Below are 27,558 nucleotides of genomic sequence, written 5' to 3'. Positions count from 1 at the left end.
TGATGATTTTTGAGGTTTTCAGTAACAAGACAAAGGTTAATAGAACAGTGTTAGACTTTACAGATTTGGATGTTTAAAAACGCTTTCCAATATTTAGAAGTTTGCAAAGAGGAGATACCATTCACAAATTACTAAATAGACTTTATTTTTGTTTATAAAACTATCAGGATTTTTGTCTATTACATCAGCTTCTGTGCTAGCTATGGAATTACTTCCTCCACAAAGTTTCAGTGCATAGTGAGGGGTTACTTTGTTTTCTGTGTTATCACCCAGAGTTTCCAGTTTGGCTGTAGAGAGATTTTCTTCTGTACTGTCTGTATTATTTTGCTTATCTGTCACTACCCAGTACTGCTGACCAGCCCCAGAAAGGCTTTCTTTGAGACTGTTAGAATCTGTAGTTTGCTCTGATTGTGGTCCAGGTTGTTACTCTGTGTCCATGTCTTGTGTTTCACTGTCAGCTTTCACCTTGGCAGCATTCCTTAAAACAGCTCTCATGACAACTGGGACTGACATGCAACTGAAGAAGGAAATGACACATTAGTCACTACTACAGACATCATATGTTCTTTAAAGTACTTCTGTTTTTTGAACTGTGGCTGACACCTGAATGAAAAAGAGCATTACCTCCTTTCTGGTTTTGTCTTGTACAACCTGGTGTTACTTTGTAACCATAATATAAGCTACATGTGCTGTACCAGAAATATGACACACTGAAATCTGCTGAGTCTTTGAAGTTAGGTATGCACAGAAGCTTTGAAAGAGTGGGAGATCTTTTAGTCTGGTCAGTCTGGTCAACAAAAAAAAAAAAAAAGTCAGAAGGGTGCTTCTAGTGAAAACCAAAACTAAGAATATTGAAATATATTCATTATTCTTGAGTTTTATAATTGTAACCTTCATGTTTTGTGTAACACAGGTACAGAAGGTATATTTTCTAAAACACTCACTATACTGGAGGAGTTTTTTCCCCACTCTTAACCTGGTTCCAAAAATAATACCTAGTTTTAAAATCAGGTTTGAAATCCAACCTGCATTGGTTTTGTTGTCATCAAACAGATAATAGTTGTGTACTAGCTTATGCCAAATCACTTAGTGCTCTTAGACTGTGTTCGGAATCAGTTTGTCTAGCCTATGTTCATGTATCACAACAACTCGCTCTCTTGGAATTTGTTCAGAAAACAAGCCAGACTCAGTGTTGTAGACATGCCATATACAACTCACTTTCTGAAGAGAACTACTGACTGCTATTAGGTAGATGTGTAAAAAGACCTTTCCATGGTATTCGAAGTTACGCTAGACATGAGACTGTCATCAGCTAGAGTCTTAAGAAAAGCATCTTTATAAAAGGTAAAACTCTTCACTCAATAGTCTTTCCTTGCTTCCACATGCTTTCTACTAGGAACACTTCATCGCTGTTAATGTTTGAAATTTTTGAAAATGATACTTAAGACACTGAAGTAACATTCCCATTATTATATCACAGCATTTTACTAGAGTGAAGTTTTCCAGTTGCTGAGTTCATGGCATTATGAATGCACATGATATCTCCATTTAATGGACATCTGTTAGGAAATAAAAGTACTTACCGTTTCACAGTTCTTGCTATGAAGTCATCAGTAGAATTTAGAGTTGGATCTTGAGGATTTAAATGAAGGTGACATTGGACTTCTCTAGAGGTTATAACATCAATTACCACTAGGAAGGAACAGAACAGAAAAATCTTTGTTTTGAAATACTTACAAATATTGAAAACAATCCTTTCATTTTGATGCTTGAAGAGATGTAAGACTGAAGCCAGTAGAAAAAGGTTTGCAGCAATATATTTGCATGACTTGCTTTTCCTTAATATACTTAAATCAGTAATAGTGGAAATTACAATTTATTAATTAAATACAGGCCAAGACAAAACAGGACTTTAATATTTACATTTACTTTCTGTGTTCTGAGTATAGAACACCTTCTAGTAAGCAGTTTATACACAAGTGCATACACTTTGTGTTTTTTCCTGGGCTGCATGCTGTTGAGTGGCCCTTAGACTTTGTAACTGAGAAACATAGTGCAAGAGCCTAGATAGAACCAAGTCCCCTGTCAGCTCAGTAAAGAGGACAGTATCAATTATTCCACACGTACCGCAGGCTAAATTCTCTTTCACAGGATGAAGGAAAAAGACAGAAAAGCTGGTGTTCTTGTGTGGTACCACTTCAAAGTAAAGCAGTTCTGAATCATCTAGAAATAAAAATACTGTTTAGTGATATCCACTATAGAAGTTGGGTTCTTTTTGGCTGAACTAGATGCCAGATTTTAAAAAATATTGATAAAATAGTCTGATTTTTCATTACTTTGGCAACTTAGTTTATGTTGATAGAATAGAATGAGCATAGAATTTTAAAAAAAAATCAATACAGTGTTAAGAATTTTTTATCATTTACAGTACTCCACAAGTAATGACAGTTTTGGCAAGGGAGTAGTAAAATCTGTCAACACCCAATTTAAAAACTAGTTTGTCTCTAATACTGTGCCAGCACTTCCAGCCATACAATTTACCTTCATTTATATGCTTCTCAGAGACACAGCTGCTAATAAGTGTGTTATATGCCACTTGATGTCGAAGAATCTCTATTATGCCAGGCACACACTTTGGATGGCTAAATGGGATTTTACTGACCAAGGTTCCTGCTAAACCTGATTTTTCTGAGCCCTTGTTTATGACGTAACAGTGCCTTGGGCAATCTGGAAGAGACTAAGCAACAAATAATAGTGATGTTTCAAGGACAGAAAACAGGAAAGTAAAGCTTAATGTTATCAGGCAATTGTACAATCTACAACAAAAATATTTTTGAAAGATACATTTCTTGCATGTCCATGGTACTTCTGCATTTCTAGTAGAATCCTTAGCGGAAGCTAAATGAGATCCACTCTCCCTCCCAAATACATCCAAATTAGGCAAATATATGCAGAGCCAAGTGGTCAGGAGTTCAAATGTCATCAGTTCTTCCAAATACTTTTCAGAGCTCTGTAGGCTATAAAAATGTTAGTGACCAAAATAATATCACACTAATGCTGCTTGACAGTTGCACAAACAGAATAGCAGTTTTGCTGGAAATCTCTTCTGGATATCAGATGTTCCAACCTCTATCACTACTACTTTTTCTTTGGAGAGATATGTTTGCCTGGAATATCTCCTGATGATACACTTGACAATTAGGAGGAAATAGTAAGAAAAATTTACCACCTGTCCATGTTAACTGTGATTCTGTGACAAAATTAGAAATGGAGTATGTTGTTACCTACTTCAGGATGTCAAATGGGAACTGTCCCTTTAAGAACAGGGCAGGGCAGTTAATGAGGAGAGTCTACATAAACAAAGGCTGAAGAGTTTTTCCTTGTGTGTTCATGGATCAAACATATTTCCCCTACACTCATTTCAAGGTTAGAATGCAATTCAGTAATTCTAGAAATAAAATCTTTAAACTCAGAAGTAAAACCTCCCACCAAGTACAAATATTTTAGAGAATTGATGAAAAGTTACAGAGCCTTTCATGTGCATCTAATACAACTGAAAGATTAAGTCCATCTTACAGAAGAGAAGAGCTATGCCAAACATTATTTTAGCATGGTGTAAATTTACTACTGCTTTCTGTACCACCACCTCGAGTTCCAAGAACTAAGCAGGAAATGAGCACTATGAACACTGCTAGTAGAACAGAAAAAAAGTACCCTCTTCTTTTGCTGCCATGAATTGCAAAATTAATGTTTCCTAGCAAAAAAAAAAAAAAAAAAGTAGCTCTTTGAACCTTGTCTTGTAGTTGCCCTGTACATAAATCTGGCAGAAAGCGTCTTAGCCACAACTTTCTGTTCTAAAACTTTACATCTGATGCAGCCTAAGCAACTGTATTTCAATAATGCAGTTATTAAAAGGAAAGCCTTCTTCAGTTAAACAACCTTGTCTCTAGATAGCAGTTGGCATCACTGTTGTAACAGTTTATATTTTTCTTCCTGCCAGTCCCTTTAAAAGGAATCAGTAGTCCCAGTGTTGTCTAATTAAGAAATCCATTTTGTTAAAACAGTGTTACATGCAGCATGATAAAGATCTTCAAAAATCTAGGTAAGTACCTTCTCGGGACTTGCTCTTCACACCAGTCAGTAAGTTTCCTTCTTTTTAAGGCATTAATGATAAAGTTCTGAGCAATTTTTAGAAGAATAAATATTTGGATTACACGGAGACAAATTAGTGTGACTTCAGCAGCCAAGCACACAGTGTTTTATTAATGAGGATGAGAAGCTCACTTACATGAAAGGCTCTAATACTGCTTCGTAAATTGAACTATTTCCTAAAGAGCACTTTTGTTGGGATTCTGGGAAACCTACATCGTTTGCTTATGGGGAAATGGTAATTCAGTATATATATCTTGCGCAACAGCACAGTCTGTATCAGATGCACACTATACTTACCACAAAGAAACAAGATTTATTTGTAGACAAGTCTTCACTGCATTTTTCTTTAAGAGTAGACTGAACAATTAGTTCATACAGTGGAGCTAGTTTCAAGCCAGAAATCTGAATTCCTGAAACCAGGTTATTATTTTTATTAGCAGTTAGGTTAAGACAGTAGGTTATGAAAGCTACTATTAAAAGCAAGTCCAATGCTTTGAAAAGATAAAAATACTGATTTTCTTTCTTATTCTCCTTTTTTTGCTATTGGGAATTTGAGGTAGAGTGTTTAACTTTGCCTGTAATTGTCATATCTTTCTTAGAACTTTTGTGTTTTACACTGGTTGTTACACTTGGACTGGTAGAACAGAATATGTTCTGCCCAAGAAGCAAGTTCTTCTTGCAACTTTAACACGGGGAAGCAAAAAACAAATAAGCAATGCATAGTCACAGAAGTACTTAGTCTTAAAAAACATTATAACATGCCTGTGAGTTTCTGTATCTCTTCAATACTGGATGAAGACATTGGAACAGGCTGATGAAACTTAAGAACAAAATGAGCTGGCAAATCCATGCTGAGTTCATCAGTCAGTTGCAAAAAAGAAGGGTTGCTAGGAAAAAAATTGTCAGAATGAAAGGTTTTTTACAGAAATTGCCATAACAAGGACTCTTAGTGCAAGGCCACTGTTGGGTCCCTAGCAGTTTATTATGTTCCATACATTTTCTGACTTGAGAAGTGTTTTGCTTTATAAATGCAATTTTAATAGTTTAAAACATGATTAATGTGAAAACTGACAGAAACTGAGTGGTGTTTTTTACAAATAATTTTAAAGTATTTTAGTTCATAATGTTACTTCAGACTTCCCCTCCAGACAACACTGAGGTAGATAGAGATGAGATGTCAGTACCCATAGTGGGATGACAAACTATTTTGTGTATTTTAGGTGTAATATCTTTCAGTATATGCTTTCTTTACTGTCAATCTATGAAGGACTTGTTTGTGGAATACTAGGAAGTTCAGTAATATTGTTCCAGTGTCTCTTTCTGGCTTCAAATCTATGAATAAATTCATAGTTCAATGCAACTGACACAGTTAAATATGAACACAATACCTTTGAAGTCCATTTGGGAAAACCATAAAAGCCACAGATTATAGACGGTGTAGCTATGGAGCACAAAGCCATAAATAAAACAGAACTTCTATTTCAGCAGAGGCTAAATGTAAATTATTCTGAAGTCAGTGCCAGTGACTTGCAAATCCATTTCTATACTGACAAGTGTCTAGAGCCTCACCTGTCCTCTCCAGCTTGAGGATCTATAATTAATGGAGAAAGAGGCAGTTTGTGGAGTGTATCTGTGCCTTCAACAGTTACAACTGTTTTTGTGCCACATACCTGGGAACCTGAGGGAGAAAGAGAATGGCATTCTTTTCCTTAATTTAGTATATATTAATCCTATGCATGCAAAATATACAATGGTAAGGACTTGGAAGGTCAGGTCCAACTGACAGCCACAGTGGTGTGGGCAGAGAAGAGAAGCCTACACTGACCAAACCCAAAAGGCCAAAGTTGCCCAAAGATGATAGCAACAGTAGCTGAATCAACAACCAAGACATGGAAAGTAGTTTCCTGATGGACATTAAAACTGTGCTAAAATGCATCACATAAACTGTTCTACTAAACTAGAATTTTAAATGTTAGTTCTGAGCTTTCATTAACTTTGCTTAATGAAACAGGTAGTATTGAAAAACTCTTGTTAGCTATTTCTGCTGAAACAGCAGAATAGCTGAAATAGCTTTACCATGATTTAATTCTGCTTCCAAAACTTGGTAGGGAGAAATGTAAAATTCAATGTTCATTGGGGTTCCTGAGGAATAAAAAAATAATGGTTACTACACAGGTCAGTAGAGGAAATATGGTGGGTGCCTTGACAGAAAGGTGAAAAAACCAACACTGTAGATGGGCAGAGGGAATTCCTTGTAAAAGTACATCTCTACTTACAATATCTGTTCAATATATGTTCTGTATGTTATCTGAGAATACAGGCACAGTAAGTCCCTACAGCAGGTTTTATTTATAGTAGAGGATCTTTCCTGTACACAAAGATCAGCTCAGTAGTGTGTGTTGATTACAATTTGAATTCAGAAGAAGGAAAACAAAAAAAGAAAAAAAAAAGGTGGGGCGGAGAAAAAGAAAAAGGTGGGGGAAAAGGGGAGAAAAAAAGGAAAAAAAATCACCTCCAGTTCTTGGCACCAGGTGTCCTACTTTTCCATTAAGTACTTCAGTAATTCTGTTTAGATCCTGTGTTCTATTTCAAAACATATCTTAATTAGTGTTTCCTGCATTGCAGTGCTAGCCAGGTGTAGAGAGCTTGGCAGAAGAATGGTTAAACAGCAAGGGACATGAAACTGTAAAATTGGTCAAAGTATGAGGGGCTACGTGACTGCTGCAACGGTCAGCATGACCCTGGGTATAGAAATCAGGATATGTAGAAATCAGAGTTTACAAAAATCAGAATGCTGAAAACTGCTTGGTATGTAGAAATAGATAGAGAAGAACCAAAAAGTATCAATCACAAGAACAGCAAGAGCAACCGAACAAGACAGATGCACAAATCACACAGCAACCAATCATGAGCTTAGCTTTTGCAATATGCATGAACTAATTAACAAGTATATATAAACTTTGTAATTTGTTACAATAAACTGAGACTTGATGATCATGATATCATGAGTCTTGTCTCCCGCCGCGCTTCTCCGACAGCCAGGTTAAGGTAATTTCTAATTTGTATCCTTAATCAAAAGAAAACAGTGTTTTCTTGGAAGTAGATTGTATGTCCAGCTTCCAAAAGACCACAACTCCACACATGCATTACTTCTGGGACTTGGGCTTCCACTTTCCCTGTATCAGAGCTCTTTCATGTTGCACTTTGGTGTACTATTTACCAGAAATGAAGGAGGTCACAAATATTAGAGTGGCAACTGGCTGAGCAAAGAATGAAGAAATAACCTGAATAAACTAACTTGAACAGAGCCACTCTCTGACTTCAAGGGTGTTCATATAGATGAATACATACAGCCATACATTTACATAGTTGTGTACAACTCTGCAGTGCATTGACTTACAGCATAGATGGGACAAATAATCTATTTAATTTATAAATAATATTTACTGAGATATCAGTGACCAGCGGCAATACAGCACATTAGTTCATAGTGTTATTATGCTTCATAAGGGAAAACTGCAAAAATAATCCAAGAGGGTGTTTCAAGTACCAGGAGGCCATACCTGCCAAGGTATGCGTGTATGTAACTTAGTAGGCAAGATATTGGAGAAGATATTTCAAAAATCCAGAAGGAAAGCACTGCCCTCAACTCTGATTTATTGAAAATAATGAAAATCCTCATACAATTACCAGAAGGTTTAGGAAACTGTTCCCCATCTATCTGTAATCCTACTCTATGAAAAGACAAATGAGAAAAGGAAGGAGAAAAGCTGGTATCCACTCCTCCTGATCTAAAACCTGAAGATAAAATCAGATACCAAAACAGCAGAACCCGAAAAGGTCTATTTTACTTCTGCCACAGGGAGATCTAAACATGACTGCTGACTTTCAGACATACTGTTTGCTCCCAGTGGGTGGTCATGTGCACACACCCCCAAGCTTTGTAACCAACCAGTTTCCCAGGAAGTCCCTTAGATAAAGCACAGGAGTTCAGTAGATTGACTTGTTTGCTTGTCTGGGGCTGACAAAGGCTTCAAGTTTCCCAGTGGGAGAAAACTCATTAGCCTTCCACATCCTGCTATATAGTTAGATCAGTTAACTTGATTTTTAGTGAAATGAAGGGGTGTGGGTAAAGGGACAAAGACATAGATTATAAGTTACCTGTCAAGAAGAGACATTGAATAAAGGTCTTTTTCAAGGGCCTGCAAAGCATGATATCCCTTAGCTTTCATTTCGCTGGGAGAGAGAAAAGACAATTTATTATTTTTATAAATAAACGAAAGTTAGGCTATGGATCTCAAAAGTTTTTGAGTAAAAAATAACTGCAACCTGTTTCCTGGAATTTGATACATATTTGACAGGTCTTCTAGAATCTTGCCAAAGGCATCAAAGTTCTTCATCCTAACAAAAAGAAATAATGACTATCACACTACTAAATGAGATGGAAAATAACTCTTTTATACATAACTTGATAGAAAAGGCACCCTTTCAGAGTTACAGTGGCCCCCTTCATATCAGATCAAGTAGCAGTAGTGATTTAATTTTTCTTAGAAGATACCAGAAAATGAGAACCTTTGGTTTTGTTGCAAGAAGCATTGTAATTATAGAATTATAGCTGAAACTGGCACTGAAGTAGGAACTACTGAAGGCAATAATTGTACATGAAACACAAATATGACAGCTCATCAACTGCAAAACACTTTTCCAGATGTTCCAATAAAGCTAGTCATGTAGTACTGTTTCCCTAAGACCTTGCATGCATCCATTGATCTTTTCATTAAAATATCAAATTTATATTAATACCACACTTCACAGCACCATGTGACCTTAAATATAACTGATAGACACATCAATCAAAAAAAGAAAAAAAAAAAAAAAAAAGGGGACAAGTGATTTGGTTTATAAATGAATGGTTCAGACTTCTTAAACCCCAGAATTCCTGTGGATTTTGACTTGGTGTGACAGTGTGGAGCATGTTCAGAATAACCCACCAGGTAAATTACTCCTGTGCTTAAGTAGATTTTATATGAGTTTTACAAGCCTTACTAGATTCTGATGCTGCAGTCACACAGACTGCTGAAGACTTTCCTTCCTTTCCTATGCAGATGTGGCTGCAGTGTGGATCAGCAGAGACAAAATAAGCCTGCCTGAACTTTTACATTGGGACAAATTCTTTCAAACCTGGAATCTAAACAAGTCAGTCAGTCCTCCTCTGTCTCTTTGCAGCTAGACTAGTGGGGAAGCAGGGAAAAAGGAGGGAAGCAAGCGCGTGTGGTACAGGAACAGACACAGCACTAGCCTATGCATTAGCTGGCTGGTTCATCTTAATTTTATAGTTACTTTGAGACTCACGGGAAACATTAAACATATAACAAACTGCCTTACGACCAAACAAAATACTACTCCAAGAGGTGTAGAAGGGATACTTGTGTTTTGTGACGAATCTTAACAAAACCAGGAAGGCAGAGAAGTAGCACCCACAGTACCAGTGGTAACTATATGCCAGTGCTCAGAGCTAAACTGCTGGCATTAACATCACTGAAGTCAAAAATCTAGGAAAATGCAAGTTCAAGTTTTAAGTCATAGCTGTTTACACCCATAAAGCTAATATAATTTCATTCCTGAGGAAAAAGAGGGCTGAAAAAAACTGATGATGAATAATACAAAAGAGAGATTAAACACTAAAGGTCAATTATTATTCATTCTCTTTTTACCTTCCCTATCTACTATTCGGCCACAGTATTTAAATAAGAATCCAATTTCCTAAATATACTAATTATTATTAAAATCTGGAACCTTGATCATATTCACTGAAGAACTTGTAAATAGACTTTTAAAGTGGTGGCCTGACCTGGAACAGCAACTATTCAGACAGAACAAAATGTGGTAATAATAAATATATACAGTGCCCTACTGCTACATGAGAAAATTAGGGTCACATCTCCCCCGTATGTATTTGCAAAGAAACTCAGGCCATGTGATACCACCTTGCTTTCATTGCTGTGAAAGAAGCCTGAAGGACATGCAGTTAAAGTATTTGCATAAGGACAATACAAGGGCTAGTATTTGATGGAAGGAGCAGAGGAAAAGTAATACATAGTTTGTATGTCTAAATCTGCCATTCTGAATTGTCATCATCAGTCCATTACCAAAACTATGGGTCCAAGTAGCTCTATAATTCTTGCAATCAAGACAAAGGCCAGTATTCCAAGGCTGTGTTTGACTGGCAGCTAGAGCCAACATATTGGGGATTACTCTTTACCCTTGCCCCATTGAAGCAGATGCATTCGATGGAATGACTTGAGAAATAAAAAATGCCTGGAGTATCTTTACAAAATTATATTTGCTGTCATTTTAGCCTTGAATTTACAAATTCAGAGCAGATAATAATAGTTACAATGACAACCAACTTCCCACAAAAAATGGAATCCAAAACAGAGTCAGGTCTATTGTTTTCTGGATTCTTATTATTGTTCCCTGATTCTCTTTCCTTTTTCTTTTTTTTTTTTTTACACTGGAATGGTTCTAGCATCAGTAATTCCTTTCCATTTAACATGAAACCCTATATGTGATTCTTTACCTTAGAAGCTGGACCAAATCATCACAAACCTACAGGAATAAGAGACAGGAGTTTCATCTTTCTTGCCATTTGTGACACATCTTCTATAAGCACTTCATTAGTAATGATAAGCTTGATCCCCATTACTTTTAAATAGCTGTATGGTTAGCATAAAAAAATCCCCAACACTCAAAACCAAGAATAGCAGTGCAATGTGAAAAAAATATTACTATAATAATTGGAAGAAATCCTCTGTGAAAGAGGATAAAATTAACAGAAATAGTTTGTTGATAAACTCTTTCAGAAAAAAAATTGCATCTTGGCCAGTTTTTCTTTTATTGGTTGTGCTAGAATTCTCTGAATATGCATTTTCATTCTAATGATATTGTCCAGCACTCACTGATCAACAAACCTGTGCTGGTTAAATGAGCAATTTGAAATTCCAGTACTGACTTCAACTAAAAATAATGGACAAAATTAACTCCAATGTAATAATTGTAATAATGTAATAATTTGGCTACTTAGTGACAAAAAACCAGAGTTTATGTTCCCCACCCCCCCCCCCAAACATCTTGTTATATCTTTGACCTGAAGGGTTGCCTGTAATTCTGTAGCAACTGCAGAACATGATATGTGAACTTCAGGGTGATATTCTGTGAATAATTGAATAGAAATTTTGCCAGAAAAACATCCCCACTAGTAGAAATATATATACTCCTAAAGAAGGCAGAACAAAAAACAGTATAGCTCCAAGACATCCACTGAGAATATATATTGCACTACATCTTGGTAGGAAAATATTTTAAGCCCCTGTTATTTACTGTATACTGGTAGCATTGAAGCATGAAAATAAAAATATTTCTGTGCAATACCACAAAAATCTTGGAAGGTGAGTCTGTCAGCTGACTTTTACTGTAATACTTAGCACTAGAGTATTTAGTATCTGTAACTGAGTTGTAAGTTTAGGTGAGAGATTCAGATGCCTAAAGAGGTACCTAGTGTGATGAACAGGCTTCCATGTGTGACAAGACCAAAAGGAAGTCAAAACCTTTCTGACATGACAGCTGGAAGCCAGGTCATGAGAGACAGAGAAAATTAATTTTACCACAGGAGCTTCTTCAAAGTGAGCCAACTTTACATCCATCACATCTCCATCCTTCTCCAGCTGAATTTCTACATAAAACATCATTGATGTTATGTAGCAGGCAGTCCCACTGGGGCTAACATGAACAGTAAGTCTGATAAGGATGAGAAAAAGAAAAAAAAAATAAAAAGCTTGTATATATTAAAATTCTGTCACTTAAAAAAGGAAATTAGCATAGTTTACTTGGTCATGGGAAAGGACACCAGGGATGCTTCAAAAATAACTGTTCCTTGGCTCAGCCTCTGAAAACTATCCAACCAGGCATGTATTTGTGCTCTGCTCTTTGCATTATAATGTTGGTCAGCTCAAAACTATTAACCTCAGTCTGTAGCTTTGGGATGTAGGCATTTATACCTTCTCTTTACCCAAAAACCTTCTACACAAAGGGCTAATCAAAACAGGCAAATACACTCCATTAGAACACTGAGCTAAAAAATAACACTCCATTAGAACACTGAGCTAAAAAATAACATTGTTGACAAGCCATCCAGACGGTATTCCTCTCTGGACTTGAGGCCATGCTTGCTCATTTGCATTTATTCATAAACAAACTTACCCTTTTTGTCTGGATAAAAGTTCCAACATGTTCATCACAGAAAACATGGATTTAGCTGCAAAAACCAGAAAGGCAAATTAATCAAACTGCAATGATCAAGAAGTAGAACAAGTATTTTCTTGCTTTAAAGGATACGATTTAGGTAATGAGAAAATAGTATCTCTTGAATGACTTGTTATTAATGACAATTATTATGATTAATAAGTGCTGTGCTGTGTAGAAAATATTCTCAGGCTTTAATAATAGCTGTAGCCTGAAGGCTTAGCCCAAAGAAGAGTCGCAAGTCTCTTGTCTCTTATCCACCTCTGTGTTTGTACATTTGACCTCTTCCTGAAGAACATCAAGAGAAGGATTGGTAGATTCCACAAAATATTAAAAAAAATGTACTTTGAGTTATCCAACAGCTCATTACCATTTAATGTCTTCTCTATCTTCTCCATGCATGAAAGCAATAGACCATCTGGAGCATAACTGACAGGCTTTCGAAGTGGATTATCCTAGCACATTTGTGAAAACAAGAGACAAAGAAAGATTCCTTAAATTACTAGCTAAGAGACACAGCACACAGATGCCCCTGGTTATTTGTTTTTGTCAAAGTCAGAGGTTACCTATGATTGGAGCTATCTCGGAAATGGCAGCACTGAATGGATTTGTGAAGATATTATTGTGCAGTACATACCAGATGTAATTGGTATGTAATTTGGACCAGGGAGTGTCTTTCCATTCCCCTGTCTTTTGAGGTGATCACTAGATGTATCAGCTAATTTCACTGTGAAGCTAGAGATAAACTAAGAAAATACTTGTGTTTTTATTTTAGAAAAAATCTGCCTGAGCGAATAGAACAGATCAGTAATTGCCACAGGAGTACTTGGTTAGATTAGAATACAAGTTTCAGCTTGTAAAGCTATTCACTTCAGTAGCAAGCAAACTCTCCCAGTTTCTCTTCAAGCTCTTGCCTGAAAACTTCTCATACTTCACACTTCAATTAGCAAAGAACACTCACTGCTGAAGAGTTTTCACTTTGTTCAAATTCAGGATATTGTTTTCAGAGTAAAGCTTGAGTTCAGCATTAATAACAAGAAGCATGGAAACAAATGGGAATTTTTATACTGAGCTCACAGCAGTTGTGCTAATCTGTTCTTTATGAAGATCATTCTTAAATTAGCTACTGGAAGGGCAGGAAGCATGGAATGGTATATCACAGCAGCAGAAAGTCTGGATAGCAGATTTCAGACCAGTTTCTAAAATACAGTATTTCCTCCCAGTCCTATAGGCAATAAATTGTCTTTCCATACTATGAATATGATAATGATAATGAATGTAACCTCAAGTGGTAGACAATCTAACTCCTGAATAGTTAAAACAATGTTAAAACAAGTTAAAACAATGCAAGAAACAACCCCCAAAGTGTTAAAAGTAGGCAGGAAGGAAACTTTGTCACTCATTGTCCTAAGACAAATGGGGAGCCAGGCTATACTAGGCACCAGGTTTTTCTGGGGATTATCTTTTGGTTGGTTTTGGATTACATGGGTTTTTTTGGTTGGTTGGTTTTGCTTGTTTTTGAAAGTCAAGCAATTTTTTAACTACCTTGGAAACATACTCTTATACCACATATCCTTCTCTCACCTAACCTGTGAGTCTTACCATGCAAAAATAAACAAGTTTCAGAGTTTCAGTCCATGGCCTTTGTTGGTATTTTAAACGCAACTGTTCCATTAAAGCATTTGTAGAAAGAGCTGTCACAACACCTGAAAAACATGTCAAAATGTTCTAAATATAATGGCAAGCAGAAATGCTGGAGGAGGACAAATGAAAAACCTTGCTAAGGTCAGAGATGTTATGCTTCAAAGAAGGAATAAAAAATGTTTTACTTGAATTTTGCACATAAAAACATCTAATTTTTGTAAGACTTTGACAGAAAAAGAGCAGGAGGAGATTTTTATAGGCAAGTATTCTCAATATTAAATACAGATATGCAGCCAAATCTTCAGTTTGTTAAACAATTAGGCTTTCTTTACCTATGCACATTTAATTATGTGTATTCTTTAAAAATACTAAGGCTTTGCCACAGACTTGAGATACCCAGATACACTCACCTAGAGCTCATTAAAGCTCACTTTAATTAGAGATAAAAAATTAGAGATTTTTTTTATGATGAGGGTGTTAAGACATTATTAACAAGTTGCTCAAAGAAGTGGTGCATGCCCCCTCCCTGCAAACATTCAAAGACAGGTTGGACAGGGCTCTAAACAACCTGATCTAGTTGAAGATGTCCCTGCTTATTGCAGGAGGGTTGGAGTAGATGGTCTTTAAGGGTCCCTTCCAACCCTAATTATCCTGTGCTTTTGCAGAGGATAATCTCAATGAAGGGGTGCAACTTTTTTTTTTTTTTTTTTTTTTTTTTTTGTTTTTTTTTTTTTTTTTTGTTTTTTGTTTTTTGTTTTGGGGGATGACAAGGAATGAGAATGGGGCTGGGAGAAGGAATATATTCAGTCTATCATCTGTCTCCCTGTAAATATTCTTTCTGGCCTTACACAGAATCCAGATGTACAAAGGAAGTTTTTTTGCTGAGATGTGGTACTTCCATAACCATTACATCCATCAGGAAAAAAAACAGGAATGAATTTCCTAATACATCAGTCTGAGACAGGTAGGAAGACTCCAAAGTTATTAATAAGAATAAATTGAATCCTGCAACATGCCATCCACTTTGCTCTGCCTCAGAACCAGAAGAAATATTACAAAGGGCATCTTTGACTTAGTGGGCACAACAGCTGCAGAGATCTGGCCCCTTTGAGCCAGAGACCCTACATGGGGAAAGAGAGATGGACTAGGAAAGGGATGTCCTTTTGCATACACCAAGGAGGGATAGTGAGAAGGGACTGGCAGTTTCTTCCTCCTGCAGGGAGGATGATAGAGCAGCAACCACAGCTCCCTATAAATCAGGCCACTTCAACCAGCTGGAGGAAGAGGAAGCAGTGGACCCCAATCAGCTCTTGCAAGCACAGTCACGGGGAACATGCCCCCACTCGCCCATGCCTTCATGCTAATAGAAGGGCTGCAACCCACCCTGTATCTCTATTCACACTGCAAGAAACCAAGCAGTGTATTTGTAGCAGCTGCAACACAGCACCCAGGTGCTTTGCAAGGCAAAAGCCTTGCTCCTTCAAAAAACTGGTCCCCAGTGGTTAGTGTTTCAATTTGGGGCTTGATAAGCACAGGAACATTACCTCTGCGACTTTTTACAAGTGGTACCCTGTTAGCCATGTTCTTCCACATCTAAGGCATAATTTCTATCCCCATCTTTTCAGGTGTAGTATTCTCAGAGACTGAATTTAACTGGGGGACAAAGGCAGGGGGAGGTATGATAGTAACAATCATTCAGCAAAACAGCAAAACACTCCAAAAGGGAGTTGTTTGCCTTGCTTTTTAGTGGAAGGAGTTAAAAAAACAGAATTGATAATGTTTGTATTGTATTTGTACAAAAATGTGTATATTTTGTGGCCACCTCAGTTGCAGTCTGCTTGTACATAGCAATCAGTGCACAATGGCAGTGTGAGGTTAAAGGGTTAATCCTGGACCTTTGTACAGGCTCTAGCTTGAAATGTGGTTACTTGGGAATGTCAAAGTCTACAGCAAGAAGAGCATATCTCCTACATAAACCCTGGGTGGCACTGTTTCAGGATATCTTACAGCAAACCTTCTGCTTCCAGCTATTAATCCATCATGCTGCAGTGCCTGAAATAGTCTCATACCACATCAAATAGATTATTTTTGACTTGGATGTGGGAACCTGAGTAGAAACTAAATCATTCATTGTCCTCACTAAGATAACAGAAAAAAACTTAAACATGCGCCTAGGAATCCCAGGAGAAGTATAATGTCAAAAAGTGGTATTTGTTTCCAGACAGGTGTCAAGCATACTATTTAGAGAAAGTCAATGCAGCTGACTGAATTAAATATATTTGCACTTCAGCTTTTACAAAGGAGGTGAAATGTGATTAAGTCAATTGATAATGTAATTCCACACTTGTGGTAAATCACACTTCTGTAAAATTATTCGTTTGGTGTATGGTATTAAATACTAATTTACTTTTTAACCTGACATTAGCAATGAACACAGGTATAATCATAGCTATAACCATGAGCTTTACCTGTTAATTGGTGCATGAATTTAAAAACATGTTTTCAGCATTTTTAGGGAGTCATTTTAGCTTAGGTTTGTTTGAACAATCTATTGAAATGTTTTCTGCTGAGCAAGGACATGTACTATGGCCCATATAAAGTAGGTTGCCTCAGTCCAGATCACAGGAATGGGTATGTGCAAATATGACATACCACAGCTTGGTACTGCTTAAAATTTTTGTGGCATTTTACATAAATGTTTGTCTAGAGCTCTTTGGAGTCTCTGTGATCTTGATACTAACTCCAGTGGTTTGATTGTGTCCTGAATAAGCAGAAAAGTAAATTATTTGCTGACTATCTTGAAGAGAACACTTCCAAAATAACAGAAGGAAACATGCCATGGCTTACCTGATCTGCATAATAGCTGTTCTGCAAATAAACAGAGAACTTCAAGTGCAATTAGTCTACTTCAATTAGTCACAATATGGTTGATTAGTACAGTATGGCTGATAAGTCTAAAATACACTTTAACTTTTAAACAAAAAAAGCCTTTTCCATTGTGCTCAAATGTATGTATTTAGGTAAATGAATTTACATCATTTTTCCAGGATAGAAATTGTGCCAGATTTTCATAACAAGAGAAATATTCCAAGACAATTATTAGTCTTCACATAAAATTGCAATATTGGAAAAAATATTTTTCATATGAGAAACAGAAGCTTAAGTATTGTCAGAAAGTTCCTCACAACAAGGTGCTGTTCTAGTATTCAGAACTGTCATATTGAATTACTGCACTCGAGAGAAGAGTTAAGAGTGATGAATAATTAAAAATGTTCTAATTATAGCTTCTCAGGCATATTAAATACACAAATATTTAACTGGGTCAGTTCGTGGTATAAAAAAACCCCAACAACTGGACATGCATTATCATGAGTATAGAAAATAATCAGAATTACCACATGAATCCTACATGTCCACCTGCTCTGGATTACTCTCTCTTTGAGTATTCATCAAAAACTGCTGCTGAAAGAATCGTTCATGTGCACAGTTACTTAATAAGTTGTCCCCAGATTAAATCCTCTTTTGCTCTCAAATAATTTCAGGTTATCTTATTCCCTTTTAAAGGGTAAAACAGGTATGCTTCTTCAGGCACCTTTTGAGAAATTAATTATTATTACTACTTTGTTGATTTTTGTCATGGTTGTCTGCATCTTGCTAAATTCCTGACTCTGTAATATGCTTCACCTGGGCACATTGTGATTCATATGAAAATGGCATTTTGTAATTTCATAATTGTAACATTTCTGATGATTTTTCCATCTCATTGAATGGTAATTTTTCTGAGAAAGAATCAACATATTGATCATTCATATTCTTGCATTAATTCAATTATTTTTTGCAGTGAAGATACTCTAGATTTATTATAGAACATAAGAAACCTTGATACATTTTAGTGACATCATTTCAGAAAATATTCCAGATATTCCATAATCAGTGCAATATTGGTGGGGTATTTTGTTTCTGCTTTCTTTTGGCACACTGGGGGGTTGGTTTTTTTCTTTTATTCCTATATCCAGTCTTGACTCTTTTTCATTTAAAGAATAAAATCAAAATAAATCACCAGCAATGTATCTTCACTGGCCTGCATCCAGCACTTTATTGGAATTGCATTTTTCCAGAAGCCCTCAGCTGAACTGCTGACCAGAGAAAACAGCAGCTACATAACAGCCCACAGTAAGTCTAAATACAAAACTGGGGCCTGAGGCACTCTGTGAAAACCAGTGGTTCCAGTTAGAACTGCATGATGTGTAAGAGATGTTGCTGTAATTATGAGGTCAGAGCTAAAACTGTGTTCTTTCACAAAGTGCCATGGGATTTTAGAGTGATCAGCACTGACAGCTATAAAATGGGCATTTAACACAAACATGAATCAGTGTTTATAAAAAATTATGAGCATTCAAACAATTCCTTTATCTATCCTAGATGCTCTTCCATCTACGGCAGGATGGAAGTGCTGCTTAACTTTTATGACCTATAGTTTAGTCTAATACGGTCTATAGTTTATGGCTTTACAACCCATAAAAACTACAGTATGCTTTGTCATTTTTCCTTCAGTCTCTACATCATCTCCATAGTTACAGAGTGTGAATATTTAGCTCCTGAGAGTAACATCACAATATTGGTGGCTGCATTTTATTTCACTACAGCCATATAGACTAAGCCAGTTTTACTTCACGACTTACTGAATAGCACTTCTGGCACTTAGTCTGAGACACTTAACATTGGCAGGATTTGACTGTTTCCTGCTTTTTCACTGAAAGTGATTAAAATTCTTCAAAGCCAAAGGCTGTATAGATAAACATCAGAAATATAGGTTCATAGCAAATTACCGTGTATGTAGAAACACATTGACACAGACAGGGCATATATTTTCCTCATAGTCAAGATATTACAAACATTTGATATCTGCTTGACATTAGCATTATAATCTACAAGTGGTTATTGTCTAAATTTTTCCCTAAGGCCCTAGATCTATGTGACCACAATTTAAATAACCTCATGAAAGAACATGTGAGGGCTGCCTTCATGTGTGTGCATTTGCCCTTTACAGGGTTTCATAGGACACCATGATTGCTATTCATAACTGAACATTTGTTGCTTTTTCTACATCTCTTATCTTCCTAAGAGTCTTGCGATTATTTCTATAACTAAAATCAGGTGTTGCACCTTCATTCATATTGGTGACATCCGTCAGCATGAAATCAATAGAACAAATCACTTGATAGCTGCCACAGCTCTCCCTGAAGAGAAACATAAAGTGAATGTAGCTGGCATATAATCTGCACAAAATGGCAAATTAGTAATACCCATACTATGCTGAAGGTCTACATTGAAAATGTTACTGGTAGAAGATGGGGATGGAGGAGGAGGGAAGGAGAATCGGGAGCTAAGAATTAGTGGGGAGCTGAAAATAATGATGAGCACTGAGGAAATCACTGAGGTAGAGGTGTAATACAGAAAGACAATAATTCTGCTTGAAGGAGCTTTCCACCAGTACATCTCAAAGCTAACCACACAGGAGCCAGCTTATTATTTTGTTTTTTCCAGACTGGGATGCAGAGAGATGGGGAGAGGAAGTGACTCCTGAAATGCTGGCCATAGAACTAGAAACCTGACTGCAATTTACCCGACTCTATTCTAGAACATCCTGTAGCATGCAGAAGAAAGAAGGAAACTAGGAATGAAAGAAAGAGGTGGAGAAAGACATAGAAAATCACAAGAAAAAGACATGAAAAGAAACATTATATAAGTACGAAACCATATAAAGTATTAAAACCAGAATTAAGAGAAAAAGAAGGACATGAAAAGCAGAAAATACATAAAATGAAAATATTAAATAATTATATAGACAATACTAAAATCTGAAAATTAAACAAAATTTAGTGTTATTTTAATACCAGAAAAGTGAGATGAGTTTAGGTCTACTTTAAGCTATTTTAAACCAATTTTTGGAGATGATTGTTCAGCTTAAGGGTTCTAATTGAATGTATATAAGGATATGGATTATATAACATGCAGACTAAAAAAAAAAAATAGTGCAGTGGCAAATACTGATTTCAATAAAATAGCATGTGGGAAGGACTCATTTTTCAGGAAAGGCAATACCATAAAGGAGCTCAGTCCCAATAAATGCCAACTGAAGATATTACAGTGGTGCCATGCAGACAGGAACTCCATATAAACATTTTACATCATTCTATGTTGGTTAAACAATTTTGATACTGCTTTTCATATCTTATGTTTTAAAACTGAAGCTAATTAAACTATGAAGGCTTGTTATAAATACATGCAATACACATTCAGTTATACATTTTAATGCTTTTATATTTTTAGACACTTAGTAATTCCTTAATTATGTTCTTAAAAATGTTTTGTTCATTCTTATGTATTATGAACCAACTTTGCTGTAACCCTAACTCTCAGATTTCCAGATTCTTAGTCACCTACTAGAATGATATAATTTGTCCTAGTTCTGTTGAATGCCAATGAATGACTGCAAACTCATCATTACTCATTAATTCCTTGTTATTCAAGTCACTTAACCTCACTTTCTCTATAGGGATGATGCATTTGGGGATGAACCTTTTCAAACTGGTAAGAAAGCTGTAAGTGTTAAGAACCACCACTAGCTCAGATGGAGTACTGTGAATATTTTAATTTGGACAGATAATAGAGCTAAGGAAATACAAGTATCTTATTACCCAAAATCTTATTACAGTCATCCCACTATGGTTTTTTTAGGGTGTATATGTTTGTTTGCAAGTGTAGGGATACACATGTGACAGGTTTGGAGACAGTCACAGATGATGTGAAGCTTCTGGGAAGCTGATAGATTATGTCCTTGCAATGAGCAAGAATAGAAGAACAAATGTCCACACAACCTCTGTGTGTGTGTTGATTTGTAGCATTCAGAATCTGTACTGCATTGCATATTTATTTATCTGCACACATCACAAAAACATTCCCCAGGCTGTATGTGCTGAAAAAAGCATAAAGACTGTGCCTATAGAGCTTAACCTCTAATTGTAAAAGGCAGATAAAAGCTGGGATGGGAAATGGAGGAACTGGCCAAGATCAGAGCAAATTAGTGACACTGTGAGAGTATGCTGTAAAGTTGGCAAGTAAATACCTTGCAGCCTCTCGCTCACTCCCCTGCAGTAGTGGGGGGAGGGCGGGGAGAAACAGAAGGTGAGAAGGCTCGAGGGTTGAGATAAAGACAGTTTAATAGGGAAAGCAAGAGCTACGTGCTGCAAGTGAAGGAAAACAAGGAATTAATTCACCACTTCCCATGGGCAGATAGGTGTTCAGCCACCTCTGGAACAGCAGAGCTCCACCATGTGTTACTTGGTAAGAGAAATGCCATCACTCCAAATGTACCCACTCTTCCTTCTTCTTCTCCCACTTTTTATTGCTGAGCATGACACCATAAGGTTGTGGCCATCTGTCCCAGCTGTGTCCCCTCACAGCTTCTTGTGCACCCCTGGTCTCCTCCCTGGTGAAACTGTGTGAGAAAAGGCCTTGAGGCTGTATAAGCACTGTTCAGCAGTAACTAAAACATCCCAGTGTTATCAACAGTGTTTCCAGCATAAATCCCAAGCATAGCCCCATACTATCCACTGCAAAGAAAATCAACTCTACCCCAGCCAAAACCAGCACAGAGTAGAGCTAAGATTATATGAATTCCAATCCAGTAGTCTGTCATTTAAGACCTGGAGTTGTGCTGCCTAACAGCAGGCACCAAAATAAACTTTATCATATCAGATTTTCCTGCTAGTTTTCAGAGAGAAACAGGCACACTCAGAGGGATATCTGACTATCCCCCCCAACCAGTAGATGCCCATTGCCTCAAGGCAGCCATCACTCTCGGTTGTGCAAAGTGGGAGCCACATCCCAAATCCGCCCTTAGGCATGCCAGTTATATACCTCAAGAGTAGTATGTCCTTAAAACCTAGTTATTCCTTACACAAAAGCACAGAAAAGCACATGAAGTTACAAACTTGAGAAGTATGAATATGTTAATAATTAGGCAAGTAATTGTCTTCACTCATTGTTACTTATGTTTTCTCACAGCTGGTGCAAACTGAAAGTGGATAAAAGCTTCTAGCTCTTTCCTTTATTGGGGGGTGATTCTGCTCAGAATACATGTAAATTTGGGCTGGGTGATTTCTTTTCAACTGGCCTGCTACTTAGAAACTCCATTAATTCACAAATACATTTTATGCATCCTTACACACTGGTAATAAATAGTGTTGTCTAATAAATTTTAATACAGTTGTGCCACCAGTCTAAAAGATAAGAAATTAACCATAATACCAGGAAATTATACCTCCATGTATTGATTTCAGTTCAGCAATACCTCACAACACAAAGGCCCACACACCCACAGACCCAACAGATGCCACAGTAATCAGTTCTGGGCTGAAATAGGAGGGTGCCCTCAAGAACCAATAAGTGGTTTTGTTCATTTACTCTTTTGTCCCTTTGAAAAAATTAAGTCTCTCTCACCCTGGAAGATTTATTGAGCACTTGAAGGAAGAATGGATGTTTTATGCATGATAAGATGGTTTTCCAAAGAATGTGGTTCATTTATTCATGTCATCAGAAATCTAAGATAAAATTACAGTGTTAAATTACGCATACTTTAAATATAAATTGTGTGCTACTAAATGTGTTCTACTAAATGTGTACTAAAGAAAAGGGAACAAGTACTTTTTGCACTGTGGGAATGGAAGTTGCACATCAATGTTTTTCCCAAAGTTACAGACATGTTTTGTCTGACATGTCCACTGTATCTTTAGCTTTTTAAAATAAATGAAATATTTGTCAGTTGATTTCTTAGTTGCATTAAGGTACATAATGCAAGTACTACTAGCACACAATTAATTACATCACTACCTAATTATTCTTCATAATTTTTTCCCTTCAAGAATTTTATGTGCAGAGCTGTAATGGCACATATGCTAATACATAACAAAGGACATTCATTACCTACACCCTTTATAGCCACATTGCAAATGTCTACTACACTACAGGTATGGTTTTAGGTACCTGTTGTAGCATTTGAACACCAGAGAGTAATTCAAACCTCTTGTTGCCTTGGGCTGTGGACCCTAGGTTCTTGTACAGACAATGGAGTGAACTAGTTGCAATACCTACTCTCCTCTGACCAGTTGTTCTCTTACACAGAGGAGCCAGAGTCATGCCGTAAAATATTCCAGGAGCTCCAGAGGTGCTCTCACTATGGTCACTTGTTGAATAGGAAATATTAATGTAGTGCATTTTTATGGAAATACTTTTAGCTTTGGGTTAAAGAGCTCATTTTTTCCCACTTGGTTTAGGTAAGGTGCCAGGGGACAGATCCAAGCAAAAAATGAAAGGTATACTATAAACTGTTTTTTATTGCATTACAACATGCAGTTCGGGCCACAAAACAGAAATTCAAAATAAGTTTTTTTTTTGTTTGTTTTGTTTTAAGATAGCTATAAAGAGAGATTAAAAGGACAAAGACCATATTCATTAACAAGCAGCATGGTGCAAAATGGGAATGAAGTCTCTCCCATTGTAAAGTGAAGAGCAGGTTCAAGACCACCTGATGAAAACTGAATAGCCGCAAGTCTGTAGGGCCTGATGAGATGCATCCCAGGGTCCTGAGGGAACTGATATTGTTGTCAAGCCATATTTGGAAAACCCTGGCAGTCAGGTGAAGTGCTCAGTGACTGGAAAAAGAGAAGCATCATTCCTATTTTTAAAAAGGGGAGAAAGGAAGACCCAGGGAAGGACATATCAGAGACCTTCCCCTTCCTGGGAAGACTGTGGAGCAGATACTCACAGAAAAATGTTAAGCACATACAATACAAGGAGATGATCCGAGACAGCCAATATGGCTTCACTAAGGGCAAATCATGCCTGACCCATCTGGTGGCCTTCCATGATGGAGTGACAGCAAGTTAACAAGTTAACAAGTTAACAAGTTAACAAGACTGACAGATGTCAACTACCTAGACTTCTGTAAGGTGGTCCCACATGACATGCTTATCTCCAAAATGAAGACATGGATTTGATGGATGGAATATTCAGTGGATAAGGAATTGGCTGGATGGATGCAGCCAGAGTTGTGGTAAGTGCTCTTATGTCCAGGTGGACGCTGGTGATGAGTTGTGTCCCTCAGGGGCCTGTCGTGGTACCAGGGCTCTTTAATACCTTTATCAATGGCACTGTTAGTGGGATTGAGTGCACCCCATCAAGTCTGCAGACCCATGAAGCTGAGTGGTGCAGTTGGCACAACAGAAAGAAGAGATCGTATCCAGGTGGGCAAACTTGAGAAGTGAACCCATAGAAACCTCAAGTTCAACAAATCCAGGTGCAAAGTGCTGCATCTGGGTCAGGGCAATGCCAGATGTGAGTTCAGACTGGGAGAAGAACTTGTTGAGAGCAACTGAGCTCAGAAGGACTTAGAGAGTTCACTTGCAGCCCAGAAGGCAAATGGTATCCTGGGCTGTATCAAAAGAGGGGTGGCCAGCAAATCAGCGTAGGTGATTGTCCCCCTCTACTCTGCCCTCATGGGACCCAAAGTAGAGTGCTGTGTCCAGGTATGGAGTCCTTAGCATAAGAAAGATGTGGACCTGCTAGAGAGAGTCCAGAAAGGCCACAAAAATGGTCAGAGGACTGAAGCATCTCTCCTACAAAGGCTGAGAGAGCTCAGGTTACTCAGCCTGGGGAAGAGAAGGTTCTGGCAAGAGCTCATTGAGGCCTTCCAGTACCTAAAGGGCAAAAAGAGCAATGTCTTATATGGGCATATGAGTGATAGGACAAGGGGGGAATGGTTATAAACTAAAAAATTACATTTAGATCTTTAGATCTTATGAATTTCTTTATTTTGAGAGTGGTGAGGCACTGGAACAGGTTGCCCAGAGATATTGTGGACACCCCATCCCTGGAAGCATTAAAGGCCAGCCTAGATGGGGCTCTGAGCAACATGGTCTAGTGGGTGTCATCTTGCCCTAGACAGGGGATTTGGAATTAGATGATCTTTAGGGTTTCTTCCAACCCAAACCATTCTATGCAAAGGGGCATTTTCAGAGAGTGAAACAGCTGCTACCAACATCTAGGTAAGTACACTGTATGTCTTACATGGCAAAGGTTATTTTGGACTAGCTCTAGTATTGAAGGAATAAGGAAGTACTGAATGGCTGCAGACATCAGTATTAATGAGACCTTAAGTAAGATTCACCCACTCTTTTGCAACACAAGCGTACTGGAGTAAGTATTAAAAAGTAATACAACACAGAGATACTCAAAGGGTTGCAGAAGTTGGGCCAGGATTTCTTGAGAACTCCTGAATCATTGTTTGTACAGGATCATGCAAAGACTCTTCCAACCTTTTCATGGTCTCATGAAAAGTCTAATGATAGATACCATGAAAACTTTTCCCTTTCATGAAATATCAAAAATGTTTTATTTTGAACATTTGGTTGACTCAGTGTTACTAGCTTTCCTTTCCTCTCCTCCTTTTTTCCCTGCCCTCTCCATTTAACAGAATCCAACCTTTCTTTGTTTAAATGGACGTATTTTGATATTCTAATCAGAATTAATTCCATCTGGATTGCTATCAGTTTCTCAAACTCTCAGAAATTTGCAAAAATTAGCTCATACTGAAATGTGAGGCCAACAAAATTGAAATTCTAGAGGAATTTGGACTAAACACTGGCCAAATTATGTCAAAATGTCAAGAAGTTCAGAAAACAGAGCACAGAGAACAATGAAAATTTTGAAGTGCACCTGCTTTGCAAACAAAGTGCAATGGCTCCATGAGGTGAACACCGAGGTCAAAGTTTTCATCTGAGGTGATAAAATCTGGAATTTCCAGACATGGAAACTACCTTCAGCCAAAAAATTATGTGGAGGAGGGGATGCTTCAAAACAATTTGTATTGTCTGTGAATGGTTATAGTGTGAAAACCAAAGATACACACTGAGCAGTCAGTTTTGATATAACCATATTTTGCGTAGGTTTCATTACATCCCTTACATCATGAATTTAAATCATGTTGTGTTTGTACAAAGCTCCTCTTTATGTCCATAATTTAGGAGTAAAAGATACAGTTATTAAGGCACTCTTGTTATTATTGTTGTGAAAAATGCATATTATATGGCTTTACGCAGATATTTACTATATGTATTATGCTAGGTTGGAAAGTTTTGCTGTATTAACATTTTAATAATATAGTAAATGTAGTTTTGTAATCAAAATTAAGCTTTAGTAGTTAAAATAGAAACTATGTGTGTGAGATATTCTTTTTATTAGAAAAGGAGAAGATAATCAAGGAATTCTTCGCACAGAGATAACAATTACAGAAACCCCTAAATTTTCCAGAGAAGAGGAATTTATGGTTTTCCTTATCAACAGAAACAAACTTCTTCAAGCCTGACTTAGACTCGAAGGCGCCTGGGGATTAACAGAAACTTTTTGACAAGTACCAGATGAATTTATTGTTTTAAATAAAATATATGCATAATCATGAAGTGTTTTATATATGCAACAGGTTACCCCTCTTAAGGAGTAAATTCTCTTTTAACGGGGTCCTTTTTCCTAGCTCATTTTTGTCCAAAAAGAGGTACCCAGCCCGGGCTGTAACTCTTTGCTGTTATTGTCTCATTAATTGTCCTAACTCTAATTGTCTAACTTTTATTACTATATTTGTATTATTATTTTTATAACAATTTTATTTTTATTAAACTTTAATAAATTTTTAAAACAAGTGATTGGCGTTTTTCACAATTATTTGAATGATTGTAATTAATATGGAAACGCTCCTATCTCCCTGCTCTGTTTGGCATCTATAAAATCCTCCATGCATGGAGTGGTCCATTACTATAAAAAATAAAAAAACAAAAGCAAAACTCTCTTAAGAGGCCCACTGCTTCATGTTCCCATTTGCCAGTGATCGTTTTCCTTAAACTCAGTATATTAAATGCTTTCTCAGCTTACACATCTGCCCTGAGGAAAGCTCCACTAAAAATAATTGTGTTTATAAACCTAGCGACAGATGTCAGGAATTTATCTCCTTACCATGGCAGGACACGCCTCCTCTATTCTCCAGATGGGGGATTTGCTGGGAAGAAGGAGGGACAGACATCGAGCTACAGTGTTTTCTCACTATCTCCTTAAGAGTTTCGGCTGAAAAAAAGGAGGAGATGCAAGAAAGGAAAGCAACTGTCGTTTGAGGCTCGGAGTTACGGAGCCATGGGACAAGCGCGACACGACTCTACACCGGAATGAGCCGTCCAGGGAAGGCGCCGGCCGCGACCCGCCCGTTACCCGCCCCCGCCGCGCCCCGCCTGGCCCGGCCCCACAAGCGTCGCAGACGGAAGCAGCCGCCCCCTTCCGGGAACCGGGCCCGGCCGTGCCGCCCCGCCTTGGCCGGCATTGCGCCTGCGCGCCTCAGCCCTTGACACCGCGCTC

General features: G+C 37.4%; 1 protein-coding gene across 4 annotated transcripts; it reads right to left on the bottom strand.

Moving 5' to 3' along the window:
* Window positions 1–120: 120 nt before the first annotated feature.
* Window positions 121–27,425, bottom strand: LOC128800142 (mediator of RNA polymerase II transcription subunit 1-like). 4 transcript variants are annotated; one of them, XM_053965128.1, is made up of 18 exons: window positions 27,166–27,424; window positions 14,056–14,159; window positions 12,824–12,908; window positions 12,412–12,466; window positions 11,817–11,949; window positions 10,733–10,761; window positions 8,482–8,553; window positions 8,314–8,388; window positions 6,665–6,735; window positions 6,229–6,294; window positions 5,722–5,830; window positions 4,915–5,039; window positions 4,450–4,562; window positions 2,542–2,737; window positions 2,128–2,223; window positions 1,584–1,692; window positions 625–787; window positions 430–517 (listed from the first exon to the last, which is right to left on the bottom strand). In XM_053965128.1, the coding sequence occupies exons 1-17, from the start codon at window positions 27,230–27,232 to the stop codon at window positions 658–660; spliced, it is 1,635 nt and encodes a 544-aa protein (XP_053821103.1). In that variant the 5' UTR covers window positions 27,233–27,424; the 3' UTR covers window positions 430–517; window positions 625–657. The 4 variants fall into 4 exon arrangements, with proteins under 4 accessions (XP_053821109.1, XP_053821103.1, XP_053821117.1 ...); XM_053965134.1 differs by lacking the exon at window positions 625–787 and having other exon boundaries at window positions 121–517; XM_053965142.1 differs by lacking the exon at window positions 6,229–6,294.
* Window positions 27,426–27,558: the final 133 nt, after the last annotated feature.

Source organism: Vidua chalybeata, chromosome 1, assembly GCF_026979565.1.
Source record: "Vidua chalybeata isolate OUT-0048 chromosome 1, bVidCha1 merged haplotype, whole genome shotgun sequence".
NCBI classification, from domain to species: domain Eukaryota; kingdom Metazoa; phylum Chordata; class Aves; order Passeriformes; family Viduidae; genus Vidua; species Vidua chalybeata.
This window is presented reverse-complemented; position numbering and strand designations above follow the sequence as displayed.